The following is a 22,372-nucleotide window of genomic DNA, read 5'->3' as shown; positions in this document are numbered from 1 at the left end:
TTTAATCATAGAAGGACTAAATATGCTGTAGATTTTATAAAAGGGACTGCATCGTGTGGTAAAATGACACGTACATAAAAACACAGCTCTGCACAAGTCTGAGTTTTAAGTGGCTAAACTAATATGGTATAGTAAGCGTGAATATTAAATACCTAATTAAGATTTGGGCTTCTTCTACTAACGTCTGGAAGGACATTTTTCAAGTGGTCTGTGTCTAAGGAAGTTTTGGCCTGATGTTCCTTGTTTTCTTTCAGTGAATTTTCTTGTACATTTACATTTCTTATAGATTCAGAATCATAACATTGGATTACTTTTTCCAAAATAATCATAGCAACTTTCAAACATTTGAAGAGCAGTTTTGGACAAAATTTCGTGCTTCTCCTGTATCTACCTACTCATCTACCCATCCCCAGACCTGCAAAGATAGCCTTGAAGAAGATTTATTATTCATTTATTCAACATACATTTGTTTAATATGATGTAGAGGAGGTGTAATAAAGAGATACTGTGCTAGGAATTTTTACATATATATTTATTTTTAAAGTTTATTTGTTTTGAGAGAGACAGTGCAAGCCAAGGAGGGGCAGACAGAGTCCTGTAAATTCACTTTTTTAATGTTTTTATTGTTGAGAGAGAGAGAGGGCACGTGCCTGCGTGCGGGGGGTGGGCAGAAAGAAACGGAGAGAGAGAATCCCTGACACGGGATTCGAACTCCCAAACCAGGAGATTAAGACCTGAGCTGAAATCAGGAGCCTGATACTTAACTGACTGAGCCACCCCGGCACCCCTGAATTTTATTACTTTAAAAGTTTTAGGTCTCACACTGTAAAGGGAAGTTCTTTTCAGATTATCTGAAATATAGTTTTGAATTTCCCAGGTAAAACGTTGGCGGCAGAAACACAACTTTGTAAAAATTGGTTCTAACACTTTTTGTCAGAGTTTAAAAAAAACAGTCATTCTGAATTTTTTTTGCACTAACGCTGACTTTCAAACCACAGATGAACTAAATTGCTGTATTCGTGGCACTATTAGAAGACTAAATTATTTCCACTTAGTGTTGCAGTCATATTACGATTTTTTTAGGTTTATAATTTATTTTATAAATTCCATCTTAAAGGATTTGAGATACTTTGCAAACAAAATATAGGCCCATGTGCATTTAAATAGAAGATAAATTATATCTAAAACAACCGTATAGAGAAGAAAAGCTCAGGTTTCCGGCAGCAAAGGAAACTTGATGGACTACTTAGCTCTTATTTCGTGGTATACTGTGCGTGCTTTTCGGGGGAAGAGAAATTCTGGCACTCAAGTCTAGAGGGATTTGTCATATACATCTTTGTGTTAAGACAATGATGTAATGGATACATTTTCTTTTCTTTGGCTGGTTTTATCAACCAGTTAGTCACATTTTAAACAAACTAAGATTATAGTTGGTGAAGGCAAAACTAGGAAGTTTTGTTGTGTGAGAGCTCTGTACTCCAAAGTAGTATATTTAGGATAACCTGTCCCTAATTATAGATCGAAGGAGATTCTAATTAAGGTCAGTTCTTCCCTGAGTCACACTGTTCTAAAGTCTGTGTTTTGTCAGCAGCTTCTAAAGTGTTGTTTTGGTTTACTGGCTTCCAAAAATACATCATTTAACATTTTTTCAAGTGTTAACACAAAGACAGAAAACCACAGCAGTTGACATTCTGCTCTATACCAAGAGTCTTCCCTTATTTCCCAATTAACTATTACCAGCATGGATTCATGGATTCCTATTTCTTTCTTTACTGTCCTTCATTATTTTGGTGCTTAAATTGTCCTCTGTGGCCTCTAGGAGCCCCTCAGACTGACTGCTGTATGCTGCCTATGACATAATCCTGTCTTTTTTCTTCTTCCTCTTCTTTTTTTTTAAGGCCTTTATCACTTTGTGGTATAACAGCTCTTCTAGGTTCATTTTCTTTCTTCTCTGTCACAGTCCTGGAATCAGCTGTTTTTCCAAAGAGCCCTAGTTTCTTTTAGTAGAAAATGATAACGAAAAAATCAAGATCTGGGTGTTGGATGTATTCATTGCTACTCATATATAACCAGAAGCCCGTTTAGCAGACAGTTAGGAAATACATATGTGTGCAGACACTTACACGTATAGAATACGTACAACACATACATAATTTAGAAATCATGAATTCACCCAATTCTAGTACTTCCAATTCCGGTTCATTCTCACAGGGCTTTCCTTGTATTAGTTCTTACCCCTTTCGTATTTTTGTCCCTTGAGCCCTGGCTCCCAATAACATCAACAATTTACTCATTTGCTTAATTCTTTAATACATCTCAGATAGTTTCAGAATTGCTTTGTCCATACAAATAGAGAAAACATACTTACGAAAAAGAATTCAGCATTTATTTGCAGTTCTCCCCTACTTTACCCAAGATTAAGGGCATCTGGTCGAGTACTGTATTCATAAATTAGGTTAGTTTTCCCCCTTCAATGTGTTATGTTATTCATTTGAAATATGGTTGGGCTTATTTTGTTGTTGTTGTTTGCTTTCGGTTTCAGTCTCCCTCCCTCACACCGCTGCCTTTCCATCCTTATTGATTCTTATTTTAATATGTATAGCATTCACATGCTTCCAAAATTCAAAACTATACAAAAACATATACAGATAGTCCTTACTCAGCATGGAACTGTGTTAACCAAAACCTTGCATATCAGAACAGTGGAAAGTGGGGACACTGTTCTCACATGCAGTAACTCAAAGTAAGGACTGCCTGTATGTATAGTCATTCAGATCTTCTGTATCTTTCCTGATTTTTTTGGTCTAGTTCTATCAATTACTGAGTGAAAAGTGTATTTAAATTTTCAACCATGACTATGAATTTCTCTCTTTTTTGTAGTTTCATTATTACATGCATATGTCTTCTTGATATATGGACCCTTTTACCATTGTGAAGGGCCCCTTTTTGTCTCACAGTATTTCTTGTCTTGATACTTACTTTGTTTAGTATTGATAAAGCTGCTACAGTTTTCTTATGTTTATTGTTTGCATGGTTTCTATGTTTTTTTCAATAACCTTTTACTTTAAGTCTTTCTGTGTCTTTATATTTAAATATATATTACAAACGGTTCTTTTATGTGTAGTCTGACCATCTCTGCCTTTTCTTTGGAGTATTTAGTTCATTTATGCTTAACGTAATTATTAAGTTGTATTTCGGTCTGTCATTTTGTCCTTTAGTTTTTCTCTCATCTGTTGGTTTGGTTTGTTTCTTTTGGCTTTTTGTTTTTTGGCTTTTTGTGCTCCTCTGCCCCTTCTTTCTATTTTTCCTGTTTTATGAATCACATATTTTTAGAATTTAGACTTGACGCAGACCTTCAATTGTCAAAAAACACAGTATCTATAGAAAGCACAATAAAGTGAAGCATTATTATGAAAGGAGATATGCTTGTATTAGGGGAGGCAGCTTCAAGGTGACATTTTGATGTCCATGTTGTATAGTAAAATGTTTAGTTCTTCTGTAGAGAAGGCTGTTAACATTATGGAATTTGAAATTCAGTCTGTTTGAGAAGTTACAACCACAAAGTATTTCTAGCTTGCATTGATTGTCAACCTTTTCATTTAGGTTAGTATTGTTTGATTCTGTTCACTTGGTTATTTTTCACTCTAGTGTTAACTGGTTTTTGTTTGTTTTAATTTTTTAATATTTATTTATATTTGAGAGAGAAAGAGCATGTGAGTGGGGAAGGGGCAGAGAGACAGAGACAAAATCTGAAGTAGGCTCCAGGGTCTGAACTGCCAGCTGTCAGCACAGAGCCTGATGTGAGGCTCGAACTCATGAGCAGTGAGATCATGACCTGAGCCACCCAGGTACGCCAAGTGTTAAAACTGTTTTTTGTTTTTTGGTTTTTTTAAATCTTTCTAGGGCGGCTGGGTGGCTTAGTCAGTTAAGCTTCCGACCTTGGCTCAGGTCATGATCTCATGGTTTGTGGATTCGAGCCTCGTGTCAGGCTCTGTGCTGACAGCTCAGAGTCTGGAGCCTGCTTTGGATTCTGTCTGTCTGTCTGTCTCTCTCTCTCTCTCTTTCTCTCAAAATAAAGATTGTCTCTTAAAAAATCTTTCTGAAACAAATAAGGCTAAGTATTAACTTTTTATTTCCTGAGTAGTTGATAAATGGGTGTTGTTATATTATCTGCATTTACTTGTTTGACATTTTATCTCTTTTAAAAAGGGAAAATGTGTAGCTAAATTTGAAGATACTTTTTGGAACATGACTCTGCAAATACTTATATTATTAATAGTATTTATTATGTGTAATATATAATATATAGTAGGCACTTTGCATTCATTATTTCCAACCCTCGGATATCTTTACAGGATTACTATTATTCTATCTACTTTCTAGATGATTAAGATCTATAGGTTACTTGCCCATCACATCCTGGCTAGAATTGGAATCTAAGTTTGTCTGACTCCAAAATCCCTCATTCTTTCTATTTTCTTTGTAACTTAAAAAAAAAAAAAATCTTACCAAGGAAAACTGGTTCTGAAATTCTTCATGTTATGTTAGAAGTATACAAAGTTTGGATTTGAGGGCAAGTCATTATTTTTTAAATGTTACCTTTTCAAGAAGATGTTGGGACAGAATTGTGTACTAATAATGAAGTATCATTTAGATGAAGGCTGAAATCTTTTCCTTCATGGGAGGAGAGATCAGAAGAAATTAGCTCAAATATGAGAACTTAAATTTGTGTAAGTGGCTGTTGAAAAATGGAAAGAATTTCTTGGAACTGTCGCTGAATATGATTCCTAGAGGTCTTTAAAGCTGTATATGTCTATAACTATAAAGGTCTGTGAATTTGACATAACCCCACCAAATGAATCCGATTCCTACAGAGATCTTGAGACTATCCCTGTATTTATTAGCTGCTAAAGTTCCTCTAGGGGGAAAAGAAAAAAAATCTTTTCTTAGTTTCTGTACATTTCTCTAGGGTAGAGTTAAATAATCCTCCCTGTAATTAGGTTGCTTTTAACTAGAAGCAGACTTTCCAGAAGATTCCAGATTTGGAATTTATCTTTGAGATAAATTCCTGTGTTTCTTTTCTTCCCCCACCTCCTCTTCCCTAAAGTTATTGTGTCAGAAAATAGTACCGTTTCTTTTGTAACTGTATATATTTGCTGCTGTTTCATACAGCAAACATAGCTATTTTATTTCCTCTGATGTCTGAATTATAAAGGAATTTAAGAAAATTAAATAGGAACTAGCTGACCTAAAACCAAAACTCTGGTTTAAAAGGCCAAACTCCAGAATGTTTTAAATGTGATGCTGGGTATGCTCTTTACTTATATATGATACCGTCAACAAAACTGAAGTGAACTGTAAAATGAACTGTGGTCAGAAAATAGAATTCAAAAGAAGATCATGAATTTGATTGAATTTTCCCTCTCTTTGTACCATTATGCCATAACTGTCAATCACTGCTTCTAGTGTTTTTTTATTTATAGAAAAATATTTTCCCCCTTTTTTCTGTCAAAATTTCTTGAATTCATTAATCTCACATTTATGTGGCCCAGACTTTCATTCACTCGCTGTGTGATCTCGGGTAAATTACCCAACTTCTCTGTGCCTCAGTTTTTTAATCTGTAAATTAGGGTAATAATAGTGCCTGTTTCATAGAGTAATTGTGAAAACTGAGTGAAATAATAAACGTAGAAGCTTTTAGCCCTGCCCTACGGTAATCGTAGCTGCCACCACCGCTCCCAGTCCTTCTGTCGCTGCTGCCTTCACTTTGTGTCCACACTGGGGTGAATACAGAAAAGTGGCAAGTCCAGTGCCCGAACTCTTGAAACTTGAAATGCAGGTGGGGCTAACAGACAAATACATAAACAAGCCAACTGCACAAGGCTGTCTTACTTGAAAGGAGGCTTAGCGAATAAGTACTATAGAGATTTAGTGCAAGGAGAAAGTATTTTGGAGCTGAAAGTGCTATGGAAAACTTCGTGGATAAGAGGTGTGTCTTCCAAGATGGGCAGACAGACCGGTGGTAGATTTGAGTAACAGCCAATATGATAATGTAGGCAGTTAGAAAAAGAGCCAATAAGACAAAAGTGAGAATTTGTAAAGTATTTTCAGGACCTGTCTGGGTGAAATACAGATGTTTACATGAAAAATCAGAGCCAGGTTCGCTAGCAAAGTAAGTCCAAGGTAGTTATCCTTTAATCAGAGGGCAGTTACGGAAGGTGTCTGAAAGTGACATTAAGAAGTGCTGTGTTGAGAAGATTGCTGTTTATGAGGCAGATTGCAGAGAGAAAGAGGGAGGTTGAAGCCCCAGAGACTACGTAGTGTTCTAGGTCAAAGGTGATGAGGTACACACTTGAAAGGTCTGTATCTGTAGGGACAGAAAGAAAAGCACGAATAGAATAACTGGGACAGGGTTTCTTGAGTGGCCGAATATGTGGATTCGGGCGGGGGAGGCAAAGGACTGTTAGGATTATGGTATCATTGACTTTGATTTGGTCATCAAGTATTGATTATTTTTTGGACATCGGAGGTTATGAACAACAAGACATAGCTTCTGCCTTTCAGGACAAGTGGGAGTAATCGATGTGTTTGTTTCAGAGGGTAATGAATGCGACTTTATAGACCTTTAGCAGTAGGGCATGGTTAGATTTCCCTGTAGAAAAGTGTCCTGTAAACTTGGGGTTGTAGAAGCAAAACGGGAGAAGAACAAGGACTAGACATTAGATTTGGAAGTCTTTGTCACAGACAGGAGAGTTGAGTTCTAAGTAGGATGGTTTTGTGGGGAAGTGAGGAGGTAGTAAAGGCAGGTAAGCACATATAGGAGGAGGTCAGCTAAGTTTGATTCTTTTCGCAACCTGTGAGTTGATATTTGACTCCCTATCAGTGCAAGACTCTTTTCAAATTAAACTTAATCATTTAAAAAAAAAATTGGGGGGGGGGTGCCTGGGTGGCTCAGTCAGTTAAGCGTCTGACTTCAGCTCAGGTCATGATCTCATGGTTTATGAGTTCGAGCCCCACATCAGGCTCTGTGCTGACAGCTCAGAGCCTGGAGCCTGCTGCAGATCCTCTGTCTCCCTCGCTCTCTGCCCCTCCCCCGCTCACGCTCTGTCTGTCTCTCTCTCTCTCTCTCTCTCTCTCTCTCTCTCAAAACTGAATAAACGGTAAAAAAAAAAAAAAAAATTAAAAAAAAATTTTTGTTTTTCACTTTTGCTGTAAAAATGAGGTTCTTATAGAAGGGCACATTAGGAATTACTTTTCTTTTGGTCTTGAGTGCTGTAAATTCTCTTTTTTGATAGGTGGTGTTTGTGTTTATATTTAAAAATTTTTTTTTAACGTTTATTTATTTTTGAGACAGAGAGGGACAGAGCAAGAACGGGGGAGGGTCAGAGAGAGGGAGACACAGAATCTGAAACAGGCTCCAGGTTCTGAGCCATCAGCCCAGAGCCCGACGCGGGGCTCGAACTCACGGACCGCGAGATCGTGACCTGAGGTGAAGTCGGACGCTTAACCGACTGAGCCACCCAGGCGCCCCATGTGTTTACATTTAACATGAGGTTGCAGTATACCTTTGCCTTTAAAAAAAATAAACATTTTGAACTTGGAAAGAGCTTTCATAGAGCTAATAATAGTTCTTTCAGGGGACAGAGGGTTCTAAAGGCAGTTTCCTTTGCCATTTTGTTCAGCAATATGGACTCTTCCTTCCCCCTTTCCAAGTAGTATAGTAAAAAGTTTTTGTACCATTTATTCCTTATTCAGCATCTATTGAGTGTTCATTTGACTCAAAATATGTATTAGCCAGTGATTGTTACTACTTGTCTCTGGTGATTATATAATTTGAATGGAAAGCCTTTGTTTAACTCAAGATTGAATTGTGTATGCATAGGCATGTAGAATGAAAATTGTTTTAGTGTTTTTTAAATGTTCTGCTTAAACGAAAGCGAATGCTTTCTGCGTTCACCTAACTTGGCTGGTACTTGTGTTTCCAGTAATTTCCAGGAAAATTTCCAGGATTTCTAGGAAATCCTTCCTGGCATTGCTCCAGAAATTTACAAGTTTTTCCAAATCTCAAGAGATACCAGTCAAGAAGTCAGGAAAATGGGGGAAAACGTTAAGCTTAACATTCAACATAGAGTCATTACAGACTGAAGGAATCCAGATTACACATCACAAGCAGGCAAAGGCAACACTGACGTAGGAACTGTGTCCTGGGGACCAGATGTGGAGCTTTAGGGAGGAAGCATCATGGTCTAAGCAGGCGGTCTTGGGTGTGGCTTTTGCCTTGTCTTGTAACTGGGAGTGTTCTTGCAAACAAATATTAATAAATTTGTGTACATACTATACTTTATACAAACTAAGAAATAATATCTTTTTTGGTTCAAGAAATAACAAGTTTTCTAAACAAAATAAATCCTTAAATTGACAGTATGACATGTGTTCTGTTAACTTTTCTGGGAGAAACTAAAGTTACTTTGTTAGAGTACTTATGTTTGCTGGCTTTTTCCAATATTTGAATATTGACCATAGGCTACAGTTCTTTGTAAAGTGCTTTAATGGAATAAGACGTGAATGTAGGATGTTCTGACACAGAATCAGAAATTGATCTAAAATCAGGATTAATAAAAGCCGTATCCATTTCAATGGCAAAACCAGATTCTGGGCAATCAAAATATTTCCATTATTAAAAAGAGAAAGTTATCTGAAGCAAAATGTACCCTAACATCCAACCTGCAAGTGTTTTTGGAAATACTTTTAACAGTTGGACCAGTTGACAGCAATGCAAAATGGAAGTTTTCTGTGCCTGGAATATTTGTCACAAAACAAAGATCAAGGTCATCAGGGCGATTTGGGTGCCTGAGTGGCTCAGTCAGCTAAGCATCCAGTTCTTGATCTCAGCTCAGGGTGTGATCTGGCAGTTTGTGAGTTCGAGCCTCACAGCAGGCTCTGCACTGACAGCATGGCTGGAGCCTGCCTCCTGCTTTCTCTTTCCTTCTCTCTCCCTCAAAATAAGTGAATGAATGAATGAATGAATACCTTTAAAAAAAAACATTGTCAGGGCAGTTAATGCTTTGTGTACCTTCAAATGTCATTGTTAAGAAAAACTATTAAATGTTAAATATTTGTGGTACCTCAGTATTTGGAACGATTTTCATGTGGAATATATTTTGTTTCAAGGTACGCTTTTAATATTTTCTGTTCTTGAATATCAGGTAAAAATCATGCTTACATTTTATTGAAATACGTAATCTTGTCACAACATATTGACGCATAGTAATGATAAACCAAGTATTTATTACATCTTTTTGAAACAAATGTGTAAAACTTTTAGTGTAACCCTACCGATTTGCTATCGTTATGATCACACATTATTCTTTTTTTCTTTAATCAGTTTTATTAAGACATAATTCACATGCCATACGATCCATCCATGCAGGGTGTACGATTTGTTGTGTTCTAGTACATTCACAGGGTTGTGCAACCGTCATCGTGATCCATGATCCGATTTTAGAATATTTTTGTCCCTCCTACAGAAACCCCATACACAGTAGGAGCCAGTCCCCGTTCCCCACTAGTCCTCCTCCCCCAGCCCCAAGTAACCACTGATTTACTTTGTCTCTTCATTTGCCTACTCCAAACATTCCATATAAATGTGGAATCATACAGTATATGGTCTTTTGTGACTGGCTTCGTTCACGTAGCATCTTTTCAAGGTTCATGCGAATCGGAGCATGTATCATTACTTAATTTCCTCTTATTGCCAAATAATATTTCATTGTGTGTATATGCCACGTTTTATTTACCTCTCCTTAGTTGATGGGCCTGAAGGGTTGTTTTCATGGTTTGATTATTATGAATGATGCTGCTGTGAACATACATGTTAAGTTTTTGTGTGAATGTCTGATTTCATTTCCCAGGAGTGGAATTATTGGGTCATATGTTAACTTTTTAAGGAGCTGACGAACTGTTTTTCAAAGTGGCTGCACCATTTTACATTCCCTCCAGCAAAGTATAAAGATTCATTTCTCCACATCCTCACCAGTACTCGTTGTCTCCTTTTTTTACTAGCCATCTAGTGAGTGCGAAGTGGCATTTCTCCGTGGCTGTGATTTGCATTTCCCTGGTGGCTAATGCTGTCGAGCCTATTTTCATGTGCTTATTGGCTCTTTGCATATCTTGTTTGGAGAAATGTCAATTTTAAATTGGGTTATACTAGACCCATATGAGACACACAGTTTGCAGATATTTTCTCCCATTCTGTGAACTGTCTTCTCACTTACTTGGTCATGTCCTTTGAAGTACAAAAATTTTAATTTCATTGAAGTCCGATTTATCTTTTTTTTTTTTTTTTTCGGTACTTGTGCTTTTGCTGTCCCATCTTAAGAAACCGTTGTCCAAATCAAGGTCACAAAGATTTGTTTTTATGTTTTCTTCTCTTACATTTAAGTCCGTAACTCATTTTGAATTAATACGTTTTGTGTTATTTTTTTTTAATGTTAAAAAGGTGTTATGAAAAATACAAAAATAGGAAAAAAGTTCCGTGCTTTCAGGGATGGATTCTGAGAATTGCTTTATCGTTCCCGAATCCTGAAGACTAGTATCTTTTGGGAATTTGGGAGCATTGGCTGGTGCATAAGCCTTCTCTGCGTGACCAGAAAGGCCCGTAGGTAGTTTGCTCTTTTGAACAGATGGTGGCAGCAGAGCTGCTTTTTGTAAACTCCGTGTTTTATAATTATGAATCTTCGTGATGTTTTTGGCAGTAGGTTGTCAAGCACCATTAAATATCCATTTAAGGTTAAAAACTATTCAAGTGTAGAGATTTCTTTTCCCACGAGTGTATTCGGACTTTTTAGTTTATGAAGCCGGTTTGTGAGGTATGGACATGATTTGCTCAAAGTCTCCAGCCTTAGGACACAATTTTCTCCTATTACTCTAATGTGAGTTTTTTGTAAGTTAATTGAAAAAAAATTTTTTAATCTTATTTTTGACACACACACACACACACACACAGAATCCGAATCAGGCTCTAGGCTCTGAGTTGTCAGCACAGAGCCCAACACGGGGCTCGAACTCACAAGCTGTGAGATCATGACCTGAGCCGGAATCAAGAGTCAGACACTCAACCAACCGAGTGCCCATCTAATGTGTTTTATCTACTTTTAAAAATGATTATCTCATTTCTACCCCCATGATCTTTGTGTAGACATAAAGTAACAGAGTAGCAGTCAAATGTTGATTAATTCTAAAGCTGTTCTGAAGCTTACTCCTGAAACACATTGGCAGACTTATGTTCTGCCTTAGAAGATAGGTAATATGGAAGCTAGACATCTGGGTAATATTTTTTTCCTTTAGTGGTAAAACTGCTTTATGTCATCTCAAGATTGGACCTGAGATTTCCTTTTTAGATCTGAATATTAAACAGTAAAATTAGGCGATTCACTTATTCCTTGACAATTATTTTCAAGTTAATAGAAATAGCAAACACTTCATCGAACACTTACTGTTTGCTAGGTGCTGTACTGAATGCTTTGGCACGCGTTGTCTTCTTCTGTTCTCACGACAGCTCTAAGTGGTATTATTTTTGCCCTGAATTTTTCAGAGAAAGAGACGGGTTTTGAGAAGGTGAATAATTTGCCTAAAGTCATGTTAGTAGACAGAGAAGTGTGTGGGTATGTTCATAAGCAACTATGTTGTACTATTTTATGTGTGTGTAATTTTTACAGAGGTGGTATCGTACTATATGAGTCACTCCCTAACTTGTTTTTTAAATTCAACGGTCAGATTTGAAGGTCTGTAGCTTCTGCTACTATGTATAGATGTCTGGTCAGTTTGTTCACCTCGTGAATATCTGCGATTTTTCTGTCTGATCTAGCTGCTGAGAAAAGCTTGTCCTGAATTTCACCTAGTTTTAGCTTTACTTCCCTTTTCCACTAGAGGGTGTGCTAAGTGTTTGACTTAATTTTTTTTTCTGTTACCAAAATTATAAGTAGTAATGGAGTAACTTGCTACTTCTTGGTATAATCAGAAAGAAACTTTTATCTCATAGAACTGGTGTAATAGTCTCCTTGTTTTATTTTTATCCTGCAGGTTACTCATTTTTGGATCCTATGACAGAGAGGCAAATATTCACTGTACGCTTGAGTTGAGCAGTGGTGTCTGGGAAGAAAAACAGAGGAGTTCTATTAAGACGGTAAAGTGCATTTGCATAGTTTTACATCTTCATAAAGTTTGTGTTTTCTAAGTATGCTTTTAATAATGTTTCTCTGTCCCTAGACTTATTTTTGGTTATGTGCAAATAAGTATGAACAGCTCATATTTGTCTCGTTGCAGTACACATCGGTGATAAAATGAATCACATAAAACTGTAGTACTCAGATCACTTGCTCGCATAAGAAACCTAGGCTCATTTTACTTCTAGAACTTTCAAACTGTTTCACAGGGGTGGAATTAGAATCATTCTAAGCCTCTTAGCAGTAAACTTAGAGCATTCTTTCATTCAATAGATGCTCTATGAACGCTTACTTTCTACTAGGCACTGTGTGCTGAGGAAACAGTTCAAATTAAGAAAAGACCCTGTTTTGTGGTGCTAATATGGGGTAGAGGTTTGGCAGGATGGTTAGAAGAGGGGAGAGGTGAACTACGTGTTTAGGATGGAGGTAGAAATGACAATAAATGGGTAGGCCGAAGACATGAACAAGGTAATTTCCAGAGATGGACAGATACTATGAAGAAAATGGGGTTGTGACAAAGGAGATTCTTTAGGGAAAACCTCTAAAAAGATGACACTGACACAGGATGTTCATTCAGACAGAATTTCAGATAAGCAGTGAATAATTTTTTGTTGTTGTTAAAAGTATTCCCCCGGTTTTTATATGCTAAATCTGACAACCCGACACTGGAGATGGGGCCCGAATCATGAAGAGGAGCAAGCCACGTGGAGTTTGGGGGTTGAGGGAGTGGAAGGCATTTCCAGCAAAGGGAACAGCCAGCGTGTGAAGGCAGGTGGCACACGCTTGGTGTGTGTGAGGACAGAAGCCAGTGTCTCTGGAGCGTGGTACGTGAGGTAGAGTCATGCGTCATCTTGTAAGGAGTTTGAATTTCATTATTTGTGGTGGGAGAGTTTTCAGAGGACAAGTGACGTGATCTTGTGTACATTTTGTACAAAATGTTCCGCTTGTGTAGACCAAGGATTGGAGGAGGATAAGAGTGCACCTAAAGAGAGATCCGTTAGGAGGTGTTTAGGGAAGTGATGTTTACTTTAACCAGGTGGTAGCTGAGGAGATAGAAAAGAATGGATTTGATAGACTTTTGGTGTATGAAGGACTTAGAGTTCTGGTCTCTTTTTTTATTTAAAAAAAAAGTTACCTAAATTGCAAGACTGAAAAGGCTTTTAAAATATTTTAAATGTTAGAATTAAAGATAAACAAAAATAGTGCTTTACTCTCAACATGTTTTAATTGGACGTGTTAGATTCTTTGGGTTCTTAAATGAATAAAAATTGTCACTAGTTATCGGTTAATTTGTTTCTAAAATGAGTTGGTATTTTCTGATATTCTGAATAGCAGTTTTAATAGCAATTATTATGTGCTGCTTGCAATTTGCATAAATCTAGTCTATTAAAGATTTAGAGCATTTATCAAAATGTTGTCTACAGAATTTCTTTATTAAGCCCCTGAAGTTACACAATGGAAACAGAATTCCAGAATGTTATGGCTGTAATCGGGGCAGGGTTGTTGGGGCGGGCGAGTCTCTTCCCTAAGGGAACCACAGCCTTTATTTATTTATTTTTTTTAAGCAGTTTATTTAATTTACTAAGCATATATTGAAATATTATGGGCTTGGTAATAATAAAATTCCAAGAGTGCTGCTTGAAACCCCAAACCTCTCTGGAATTACTTTTAGTGTTTTGAAAACCAAGATCCATTTAGCACATCAATAGTTTTTTGCAGGAATAAATTATAGTTCTGTTCTTTAAAGGTGTGCTTATATATTTAGTTGTTTCTATTAAATTTAACTCTTGGTGGCAATATAGACAATCCTGTGATTATTTTTTGTAGCCAGTATTTGGGAAAACTGTTTCTCTACTACGTCTTCATTATGGTGAAGAAATACTTTTGAACTCTGCTACCTAACTTTTATAATAGTAGTAATGGGTTTTGGTTTTCCTAGAATAATGTTATTCTTTGTAGCATTTTAAAAAATAGTCACAGTTCTCAATTTTTTAAATAGATCTATAAGCATATTTTCATGCTCTTGAAGAATGTGACTTTTAGTGGTAATGTGATATTCTTTGGACGTTCTTTTGACCTTAAATTGTTTCTCATTTCTTTCTGTAATAACTGTCGTGAATGTCCTTACATAAAAATTGAGTAGTATGAAATCCTTTTGGAATAACTAGAGTGATTTTGGTCAGGGTGGGAAAATAGGGAGGAGTAAATCGGGAAGAGGAGGATGGGCCACAGAGGGTGAATTTATGAAAGTGGTAGGGAGCTATTGAAGATTCTGAGCCTGGGAATTACATGGTCAAAATAGTGGTTTTGAAGAAAGTCTCCCATTTCTTTGATGGTTGTTCATACCCTAGCTTTTCTTCTAAGTTACATCTCAAACAATGTGAAGCAACTCCTCAGAGGAATAAAATAACCAGTTCTGAATTACATGAATACATGGAAAAGCATTATTGTTTTATACAGGTATGAAATGGTCATAATTTGCCATTGCTGTTGGCATTTTCAGTTTCCTTTATTATATTTGCAAAGATACGAGATTAGACATCTTTAATATTTTACAGCAAAGGTTAGTGAGACTTTAATCTTGAGTTATAATTTTAGGGCTTTATATATGTCATAGGTAGTTTTGGAGAAAGAATTCCAGGTTCTAATTACATCTGGTGTTGAAAGTGTCAGCAGCAGTTAAGTGTCTCCAGGCATTAAATTACATATGTCTGAATTTAATAACTCTGGGGAGGAGAATTTATTGTGTTCTTCATAAAACATTGCAGAATAGGATTAGATAATTGGCAATATATTGCAAATTGGGATAGAAAAAAGAATATCAGTAAAAAATAAGTATGTGAAAGTATTTGATGAGTTTGGAAGCTATTTTTGTATAAATACAGTTTTCAGGTTTAAATTAGTTAAAAAACATTTTTTTTTAACATTTATTCATTATTTTTGAGAGACAGAGACAACGAGAGCAAGGGAAGGACGGAGAGAGAGGGAGACACAAAATCCCCAGCAGGCTCCAGGCTCCGAGCCGTCAGCACAGAGCCTGACTCGGAGCTTGAACTCAACGAACCGAACCGTGAGGTCATGACCTGAGCCGAAGTCAGACGCTTAACCAGCTGAGCCACCCACGTACCCCTAAATTCGTTTTTTAAATGTTGAAATGGGTTCAGTGAAGTGATCCACTAGTTTGAGTGAAAATGTAGAAAGAAAGAAAAACTAATTCTTTCCATATTTTAAACGTGTCTGTGAGTCTTTAAAGCATTATATGTACCTTATCATGTTGCTGATAGTGGCAGATCATTAATAATAATGCTACACGAATTCTTTAGATTTGTAGGGTTTGCACAAGTGTTGGGAGGTACAGATGAACAGTTTTAATGTATTAGCTGCAAGTATTCGCGAAAGCAAATGAATAGTGGCTTAAGCAAGAACAAGACTTGCCTCGTGTGCCAGGCTGTAAGAACAGAGCCCAGCTCTTACCTGGCTTCCTCCCCCATCAGGCTTAGCGTGGGATTTTTGTCCTCATGGCTGTAAGATGTCTAGTGCACCCTAGGGATCCACCCTTCAAGGAAAAGGGTGAGGCCTGAAGCCTGCCGAAGGTACATATCAGCCACGTTTTGTCCTTTTTAAATGCTTTCCTGGAAGCTCCTCCCAAGGACTTCCACTTAAATCTCATTGCTAGAACTGAGTCACGTGTTGTCCCCAGCAGCAGGGAAGTATGGCCAATCATTGTTTTTTAGCCTTTTAGAAGTAGAAGTCCAGGGTAAAGGGTTATGAATGTATTTTATGTGCCCAGTCCATAGTCTGACCATAAAAAAATGTTCACATCTGTCTGAGGACTTTTTTTTTAAGGGACTTTTTCTTATATTGGGATAGAAGTGCATAATTAAAAAGAATATGGGTTTCTTCCTGTTTTGATAGGGGCAGGGAGTTAGAAAAGAATCTTCTGGGTCCCTGAAGGTACAATAGGATGGACAGAAGAGAGATATTGGAATGGTCACGTGTTCAGCATAAATAGAAGCACTTCATGCCTTACATGGCGCAATATGCAGGTAACAGGGAACTGTGGTTGAAGACATTAGGAGATGTCATGCTATTTTAGATCTGCCTGAAAAATAAGAAGTAATAAGTCCCTAAAGAGCTTTCAGCTAACAGTTGGGGAGAATCTGTAAATGATCATTTGGAACTCTTAATCACAATGAGTATGTTCCCTTCGGAGCAACATGGTGTCAACGGGCAGCTTGTATTCGGTGGCTGCTGTGAGGAAGGCCTTAGATCGGGTCAGCCACACCCCAGGTTATGAAAGAGGATTTCGCCTCCTAGACTCTAGGCTTTATCTCTCCGTTTGACTTGGGTGGTACCTTTCCTCCTCTCCACTGCTACTTCCCAATCAAAACCTCATTTTTTTAAAGGATCTGATTTTGAAAGATCGGTTATATCAGGTCCCCTCAATTTTCTTTTTAAACACACCCTTATAATTAAAGAGACATTTGAGGAAATGATTCTTGCTTTCAAAAAACTGTCAGTGTAAGAAAGGAGGCATAGGAACCAAATATGTAACATGAGTCTATGAAATACTTTTCTCATACACAAAGAGCCAAAGCGTTTTGCCTGTAGGATCTATACTTGTTACGTTAAATCCCACTGCCCCTAACAAGAACTGAACTGAGTGGTAGTCTAATAACTAGAAGACAGTTTGGGAGTGGCGGTAGTGGAATCAGTTTAGAACAGAGAAGGAGAGCTCTGAAACTGTAGGGAGATGGGATTTGAATGAAAGGACTTTCCTAATAAGATCAGCCATGCTTAGTTGCTGCCTAAGAACTGAACCTGACTCAGAGGCAATCTCTTTTAGAGCCCAGTGAGTCTCCTTATACTTCCAGAGTAAAGGTTAGGGCAACTGAATACAAGAAACACATGGTGGAAGGCAGGTAATCAGTCGGAAGAAAGTGTGATAATATACAAGGAACTCATTCCCTAGAGATAGGGATTAGATTAGAGTCTAATATTACAATGCTAAACAAGCATATAGAAGAAATGGAAACAGTAAATGCATTTCAACTTTCAGAATGAATTTATTTATTTATTTATTTATTTATTTATTTATTTATGTATGTATGTATGTATGTTGAGAGAGACAGCACAAGTGAGGGAGGGGCGGAGAGAGAGAGAGAAGAAGAAGGAGGAGGAGGAAGAAGAGGAGGAGAGAGAGAATCCCAAGCAGGCTCCATGCTGCCAGTGCAGAGCCCGATGCAGGGCTTGAACACAGGAACCGTGAGATCCTGACCTGAGCCAAAACCAAGAGTCGGACGTGTAACTAACCAACTGAGCCACCCAGGGGACGCTTCAGAATTTTTTTGATGAAGAGCCATACAGAAGGTTCCCGTATAATTTTATTAGTAGGAGAATATTTTGTCACAGAGCTGCCTTGTGAGTAGGGATGACCAGGTGTAATACCCTGAATGGTTGAGTCCAGAACTTTGGTCAGTTTTCACCAATGATCTGAAACCACGCTGTCCAAGAGAAATGTACGCCATTTAGGTGATTTTAAATTTTCTTATAGCCACGTTTTAAAAAGTAAATATAGGGGCACCTGGGTGGCTCAGTCGGTTAAGTGTCCAACTTCAACTCAGGTCATGATTTCATGGTTTGTGAGTTCAAGCCCTGCATTGGGCCCTACGCTGACAGTGCAGAGCCTACTTGGGATATTCTCTCTCTCTCTCTCTCTCTCTCTCTCTCTCTCTCTCTCTCTCTCTCCCCCCCTCTCCCTCCCCTGTCTCTCTCTGCCCCTCCCCCATTTGCATGCACGCTTTCTCTCTAAATAAATAAATAAACGTGAACTTAATTTTAGTAATGTTTTATTTGATCCCATGTCCCCAAAATATTATTTCAACATATGATCAACATAAAAAAAATGAGGGTTTTTTTGTTTTAATTTAAAAGTATTTGAAATCTGGTGCATATTTTATAATTACAGCACATCACAATTCAGCCTAACCACACTTCAAGTGCCCAGTAGCCACGGATAGCTAGTGTCTACCACATGGGACAGCACAGACCAAGAAGAAGGACGTACGATGTAATACTGAGATTTGCATATGGCACTAGACTTTTCTAAGATGCTCCAAGCTAAGAGGAACAAAGTGAAGAAAAAGCTCTTAGGACAATTACATAAGAAAGAATTCCAAACTATGCCTAAAATATATGAGATCTAGGATCCTTAAAGAAATACGTATGTCTTTGTGCCTCCAAAACAAATTCAGCCTTTCATAAGACTGGGTGTCACGAAATCAGGACACTTATTTAAAAACCATGAAATTCTCATAGAATTAATTATTTGCACATTTCTGGTTTCTATAAGAAATCTATGAGAGCTAGATAATGTGGGGCGAAAGAAGCAAAATTAATACGGCAGAGCCACAGATAAATGAATGGGAAAAAGTGTTCTTCAGCTGAAAATACAAAGGTGGGTAAACAATTCATAGAAGCATGTAAATACAAACAGTAAGCAGTAGGATGATTGACAGATATACTGAGTAAGGAACTAGGTCTGTGGGGCAGTGAAGATAAATCTGTGTCCCTGATGATGATCAGGTGATACAAATGCTAAAAGAAAGATACTTAAAAGGTCTTTGACAGTTCTGCGCACCACACTTGCCGGTAGACTTCACAGGGACGCACAGATGCTGTATTCTTTTTATGCTGTGTGTACTGCACGTAGTTGAATCCCTGGTATGTTCCAGTTGTTCAGTTCCTAGGAGGGCGAGGGTAGGGTAAGTGACCGTTCTGAAATACACATCTGATCCTTCAGTTGCCTCCTCGATGTGCCCCCCAAAATACTCTCTGGTCTGGCCTCTATCTCCAGTCTTCCCTTCTCCTCTCCGTCCAGCTCTAGCCGTGCTGCCCACCTTTCACTCCTTCACACGTGCCGTTCTCCGTCTACCGCACAGCCTTTGAACACGTGCGCGCTTCCGCCAACACCTTTTCCACGTGTACACCTGTGCCTGTCCCCATTCTTCAGATCTCTGTGGCAGCCCTTAGCTTATTGGGGCCTTTCCCTACACCGCGTCGTGACAGGGCTGACCGCTGCTGGCAGTATTTCGAAGGCCTTAGTGTCCATTGACTCTCAGCTGGGTTTGACCAATGGGAAGCTCTGATGGGAGATGGGAGTAGACTGGGGAAGCCACGGTATTCCTCCTCTTCCCGTCTGCCTTGGACAACAGACATGTATGGCAAGCTGCTGTCTCTCCTCCAGGGCTCCGTGCTCCTCCTAGGACAGCACCGTTATGTTTCCTGCTTATGTGGGGGGTCCTAGCTGCTGGCGTCTACTAATACCACTTCCTCCCTCTGTCCTTCCAGCCAACGGTCGGTAGTGACTTGTGACTTTTGCTAGTATCGGAGTCCCTTGACTGTCTCCTGTTTGGCTTTTGGTTCTGTCACTGAGTAGCCATTGCCCTATTGTGAAGTCCCTCTGTTTCGAATACTTAGGTGTTTTCTGTTTCCTTATCAGACCCTGACTGATCTATCAGTCAGTCGTCATTCCTCAGGAAAGAAACGTAGCCTAATGAGCCTGAAAGTCCTTGGGAATATTTCTCATAGTTGGGAACTGATACTTATATTGTATGATAATTTGATTGGTGTTATCTCTGCCAGGATCTTTACAGCAGACAGCATGATTGTTTTTGCTTACAGCATTGGCATTCAGTGGGGTATTCAGTAAATCTTTCTGCGAATACTGAAGATGACTGACTAGCCATGAGAGCCTCCATTTACCCTCAACCCTTTCTCTTCTAGATTCTAGGTTTCAGCATGACTTAGTCACAAATGAGGTTTACTGCTCAACATTCCTTCTGAGAAAAGCCTGGTTTTTACAGTGAGCGTTTTAGTTTACAAATATGGTACATAATGGTATAACGGTATTATTTAAAACATTAAAAGAACCTCTTACTCTGTGTATACAGTTCAGTGTAGCAGAGATAAAATGACTATGTGATCTAAAATTTTACTTGCCTTACTTCCCTTTTGGTTTTGGAGAGCTTCAGAAGTCTTGCTGAATGATAGCTATCCAGATCTATCCACAATTCGTTGAATATATATAGAAAAAGTAAAAAATGAGTTCCGTAAAGAAGTGATTTCAAGTAAGAATATCTGAGACAGACAAATTTGTAAACACATTAGGCTAGAAGCTTCAGAGTTGGCATTTTGGTGTGTTTGCTTAAGGCCAGATGCCTTGCAGATAGCAATTTGGTGTTCCTATTTAACCATTTGCCATTTACAATCTTAATCTTATCAAAAGGAAGAAAAAGATTAAAGCAAATAAAGCTTTTTCGAAAATGCCAGTTTTTATGAAAACTCTGGTTTAGTTCAGTTTGATAACATTTATGAATACAGTAGGGACTCCGTGGAATTTTAACCATATGTAATGTTCTATAATTTGGCTTCTTAAGTAAACTACCAGCCTTTTAAGCTTTAGTAGTAAATCCTATGTGGCATTTCCACTCTTAAAGTTCATCTCGGTTAAAAATGAGGGGTGCGGTTCCCTGTCTCATATTTTCTTAGTGTGTTTAATATGATTGTGAAATGGTGTGAAAAGAGTAGGAATTGGGTTGAAATATAGAAATATCAACTCTCCAAATGAATGCAAGGCACTGTGTGAATATGAAAAAGAAGCTGAATATGAGGTGTAAGCAGTGAGAGTATGGTCTTTTCCTTCAAGGAAGATAAGCAGTGAGGAAATGAGACAACGTTTGGTGAGCATGAGTATTACTATTAGCATTTGAGTGCTCTGAGGGCGTTTCAGAGCAAAATACTAGGAGGTTCCACTGGAGGGGAGATAGCGTTCTTCTAGGAAAACCAAGAAACAATTGGAGGTGACATTTGAGCCAAGCGTCCCAGGTATATGTAGTATCTCAAGACGGTAGGGAGGGCGTTTCAAGGCGGAGGACATGGGGTAGACCCAGACAGAGAATACGTGTTGCCCAGGTTGACTAAAGAATATGGTAGTGTAGGTGGATGATACAAGACAGTAGAAGGGTTGGACCGTATTACAGAAGTGCTTTAAATACCAGACTAAGAAGTTTGGTCCTTACTGTGTAAGACAGTAGGAGTTATGGAAGCTTTTAGAACGAAAGTGGTCTCATCAGAATCTTGCTTTAAGGCAGTCTTGGCTCTGAATTTGAGTCTTAGTTGGGTCACTTATTGGCAGCATGATCTTAGTCAAAGTCCCGAAACCCATCTCATCCACAAGTACTTTTTTCCTCTATAAAAGGGACTGAAAGTGCTTCACACGGTTGTAGGAGGGGTAAAGGAAATTCTCCGTAGTAAGATGTCTAGTTTAGTATCTGGCATAGAGTATAGAGTAAATAATTGCTTTACTAAATCTGGCAGCAAATGGGTAAGTCCAGGATGATCTGACAAAAAAAGATGAGAAATAGTAGAGATGAGGGGTAATGAAAGTCCGACCAGAATAGTGGCAATAAAAATGGAAAAGAGAATCAGTGTGGCTTGGAGACCACCGGAAGCAAGGGGTTTTTGGAGAGGGAGGGAGGAAGCCATAAAGACTGGAGCCTTGAGGAGGAGAGAGAAGATCTCATTGAAGTCCAGGGTTTATCAAAGGTCAGTCTCGAGATGGAATTTTTGTCATGTGCCACTTTGATCTACTGTTTGTTCTTTTTATATTTTCAGTGCGGTCACTTAAGGTTTTAACATCTAGTAAGTTGAACACTTTATTTGGAATTGTTTTTAGAGGTCTCTCTTTTTCTTTTTCTTTCTCTTTCTTTTCTTTGTTTTTTGTGTTTTTTCTGTGTTTTTTTGTGTGTGGTTTTTTGGGTTTTTTTTTTTTGAGAGAGTGAGTGTGAGCAGGGGAGGGGCAAAGGGAGAGGGAGAGAGAGAATCTTAAGCAGGCTTCATGGCCAGCACAGAGGCTGACGCAGGGCTTGATCTCACAACTATAAGATCTTGACCTGAGCTGAAATCGAGAGTTGGACCCTTAACGGACTAAACCACCCAGGCGCCCCTGGATCTCTTTTTCAAATAGGATAAAGAGAACCAGAATCATTTCACACAAAAAATAGTATGAATCTAAATATATTTTTTGGAATAGGTTTTGAGAACAAGTTAAGAAAATAATAAAACTGAAGCATTGTTTTTGAAGTCTA

At 38.2% G+C, this 22,372-nt stretch overlaps 1 protein-coding gene across 1 annotated transcript in view; it reads left to right on the top strand.

Annotated features, from left to right (window-relative positions):
• Positions 1-22,372, top strand: part of PDZD8 (PDZ domain containing 8) — a 70,603-nt gene that overhangs the window by 26,602 nt on the left and 21,629 nt on the right. The window contains exon 3 of the mRNA XM_019459574.2: positions 12,082-12,184. Coding sequence (XP_019315119.2) covers positions 12,082-12,184 — 103 coding nt within the window. The remainder of the gene's footprint in view (positions 1-12,081; positions 12,185-22,372) is intronic.

The sequence above is a fragment of the Panthera pardus genome, unplaced genomic scaffold (genome assembly GCF_024362965.1).
Source record: "Panthera pardus isolate Hobbes unplaced genomic scaffold, ASM2436296v1 HiC_scaffold_22, whole genome shotgun sequence".
NCBI classification, from domain to species: Eukaryota; Metazoa; Chordata; class Mammalia; order Carnivora; family Felidae; genus Panthera; species Panthera pardus.
The sequence above is the reverse complement of the archived record's forward strand: the minus strand, read 5'-3'. Positions and strand labels throughout refer to the sequence as shown.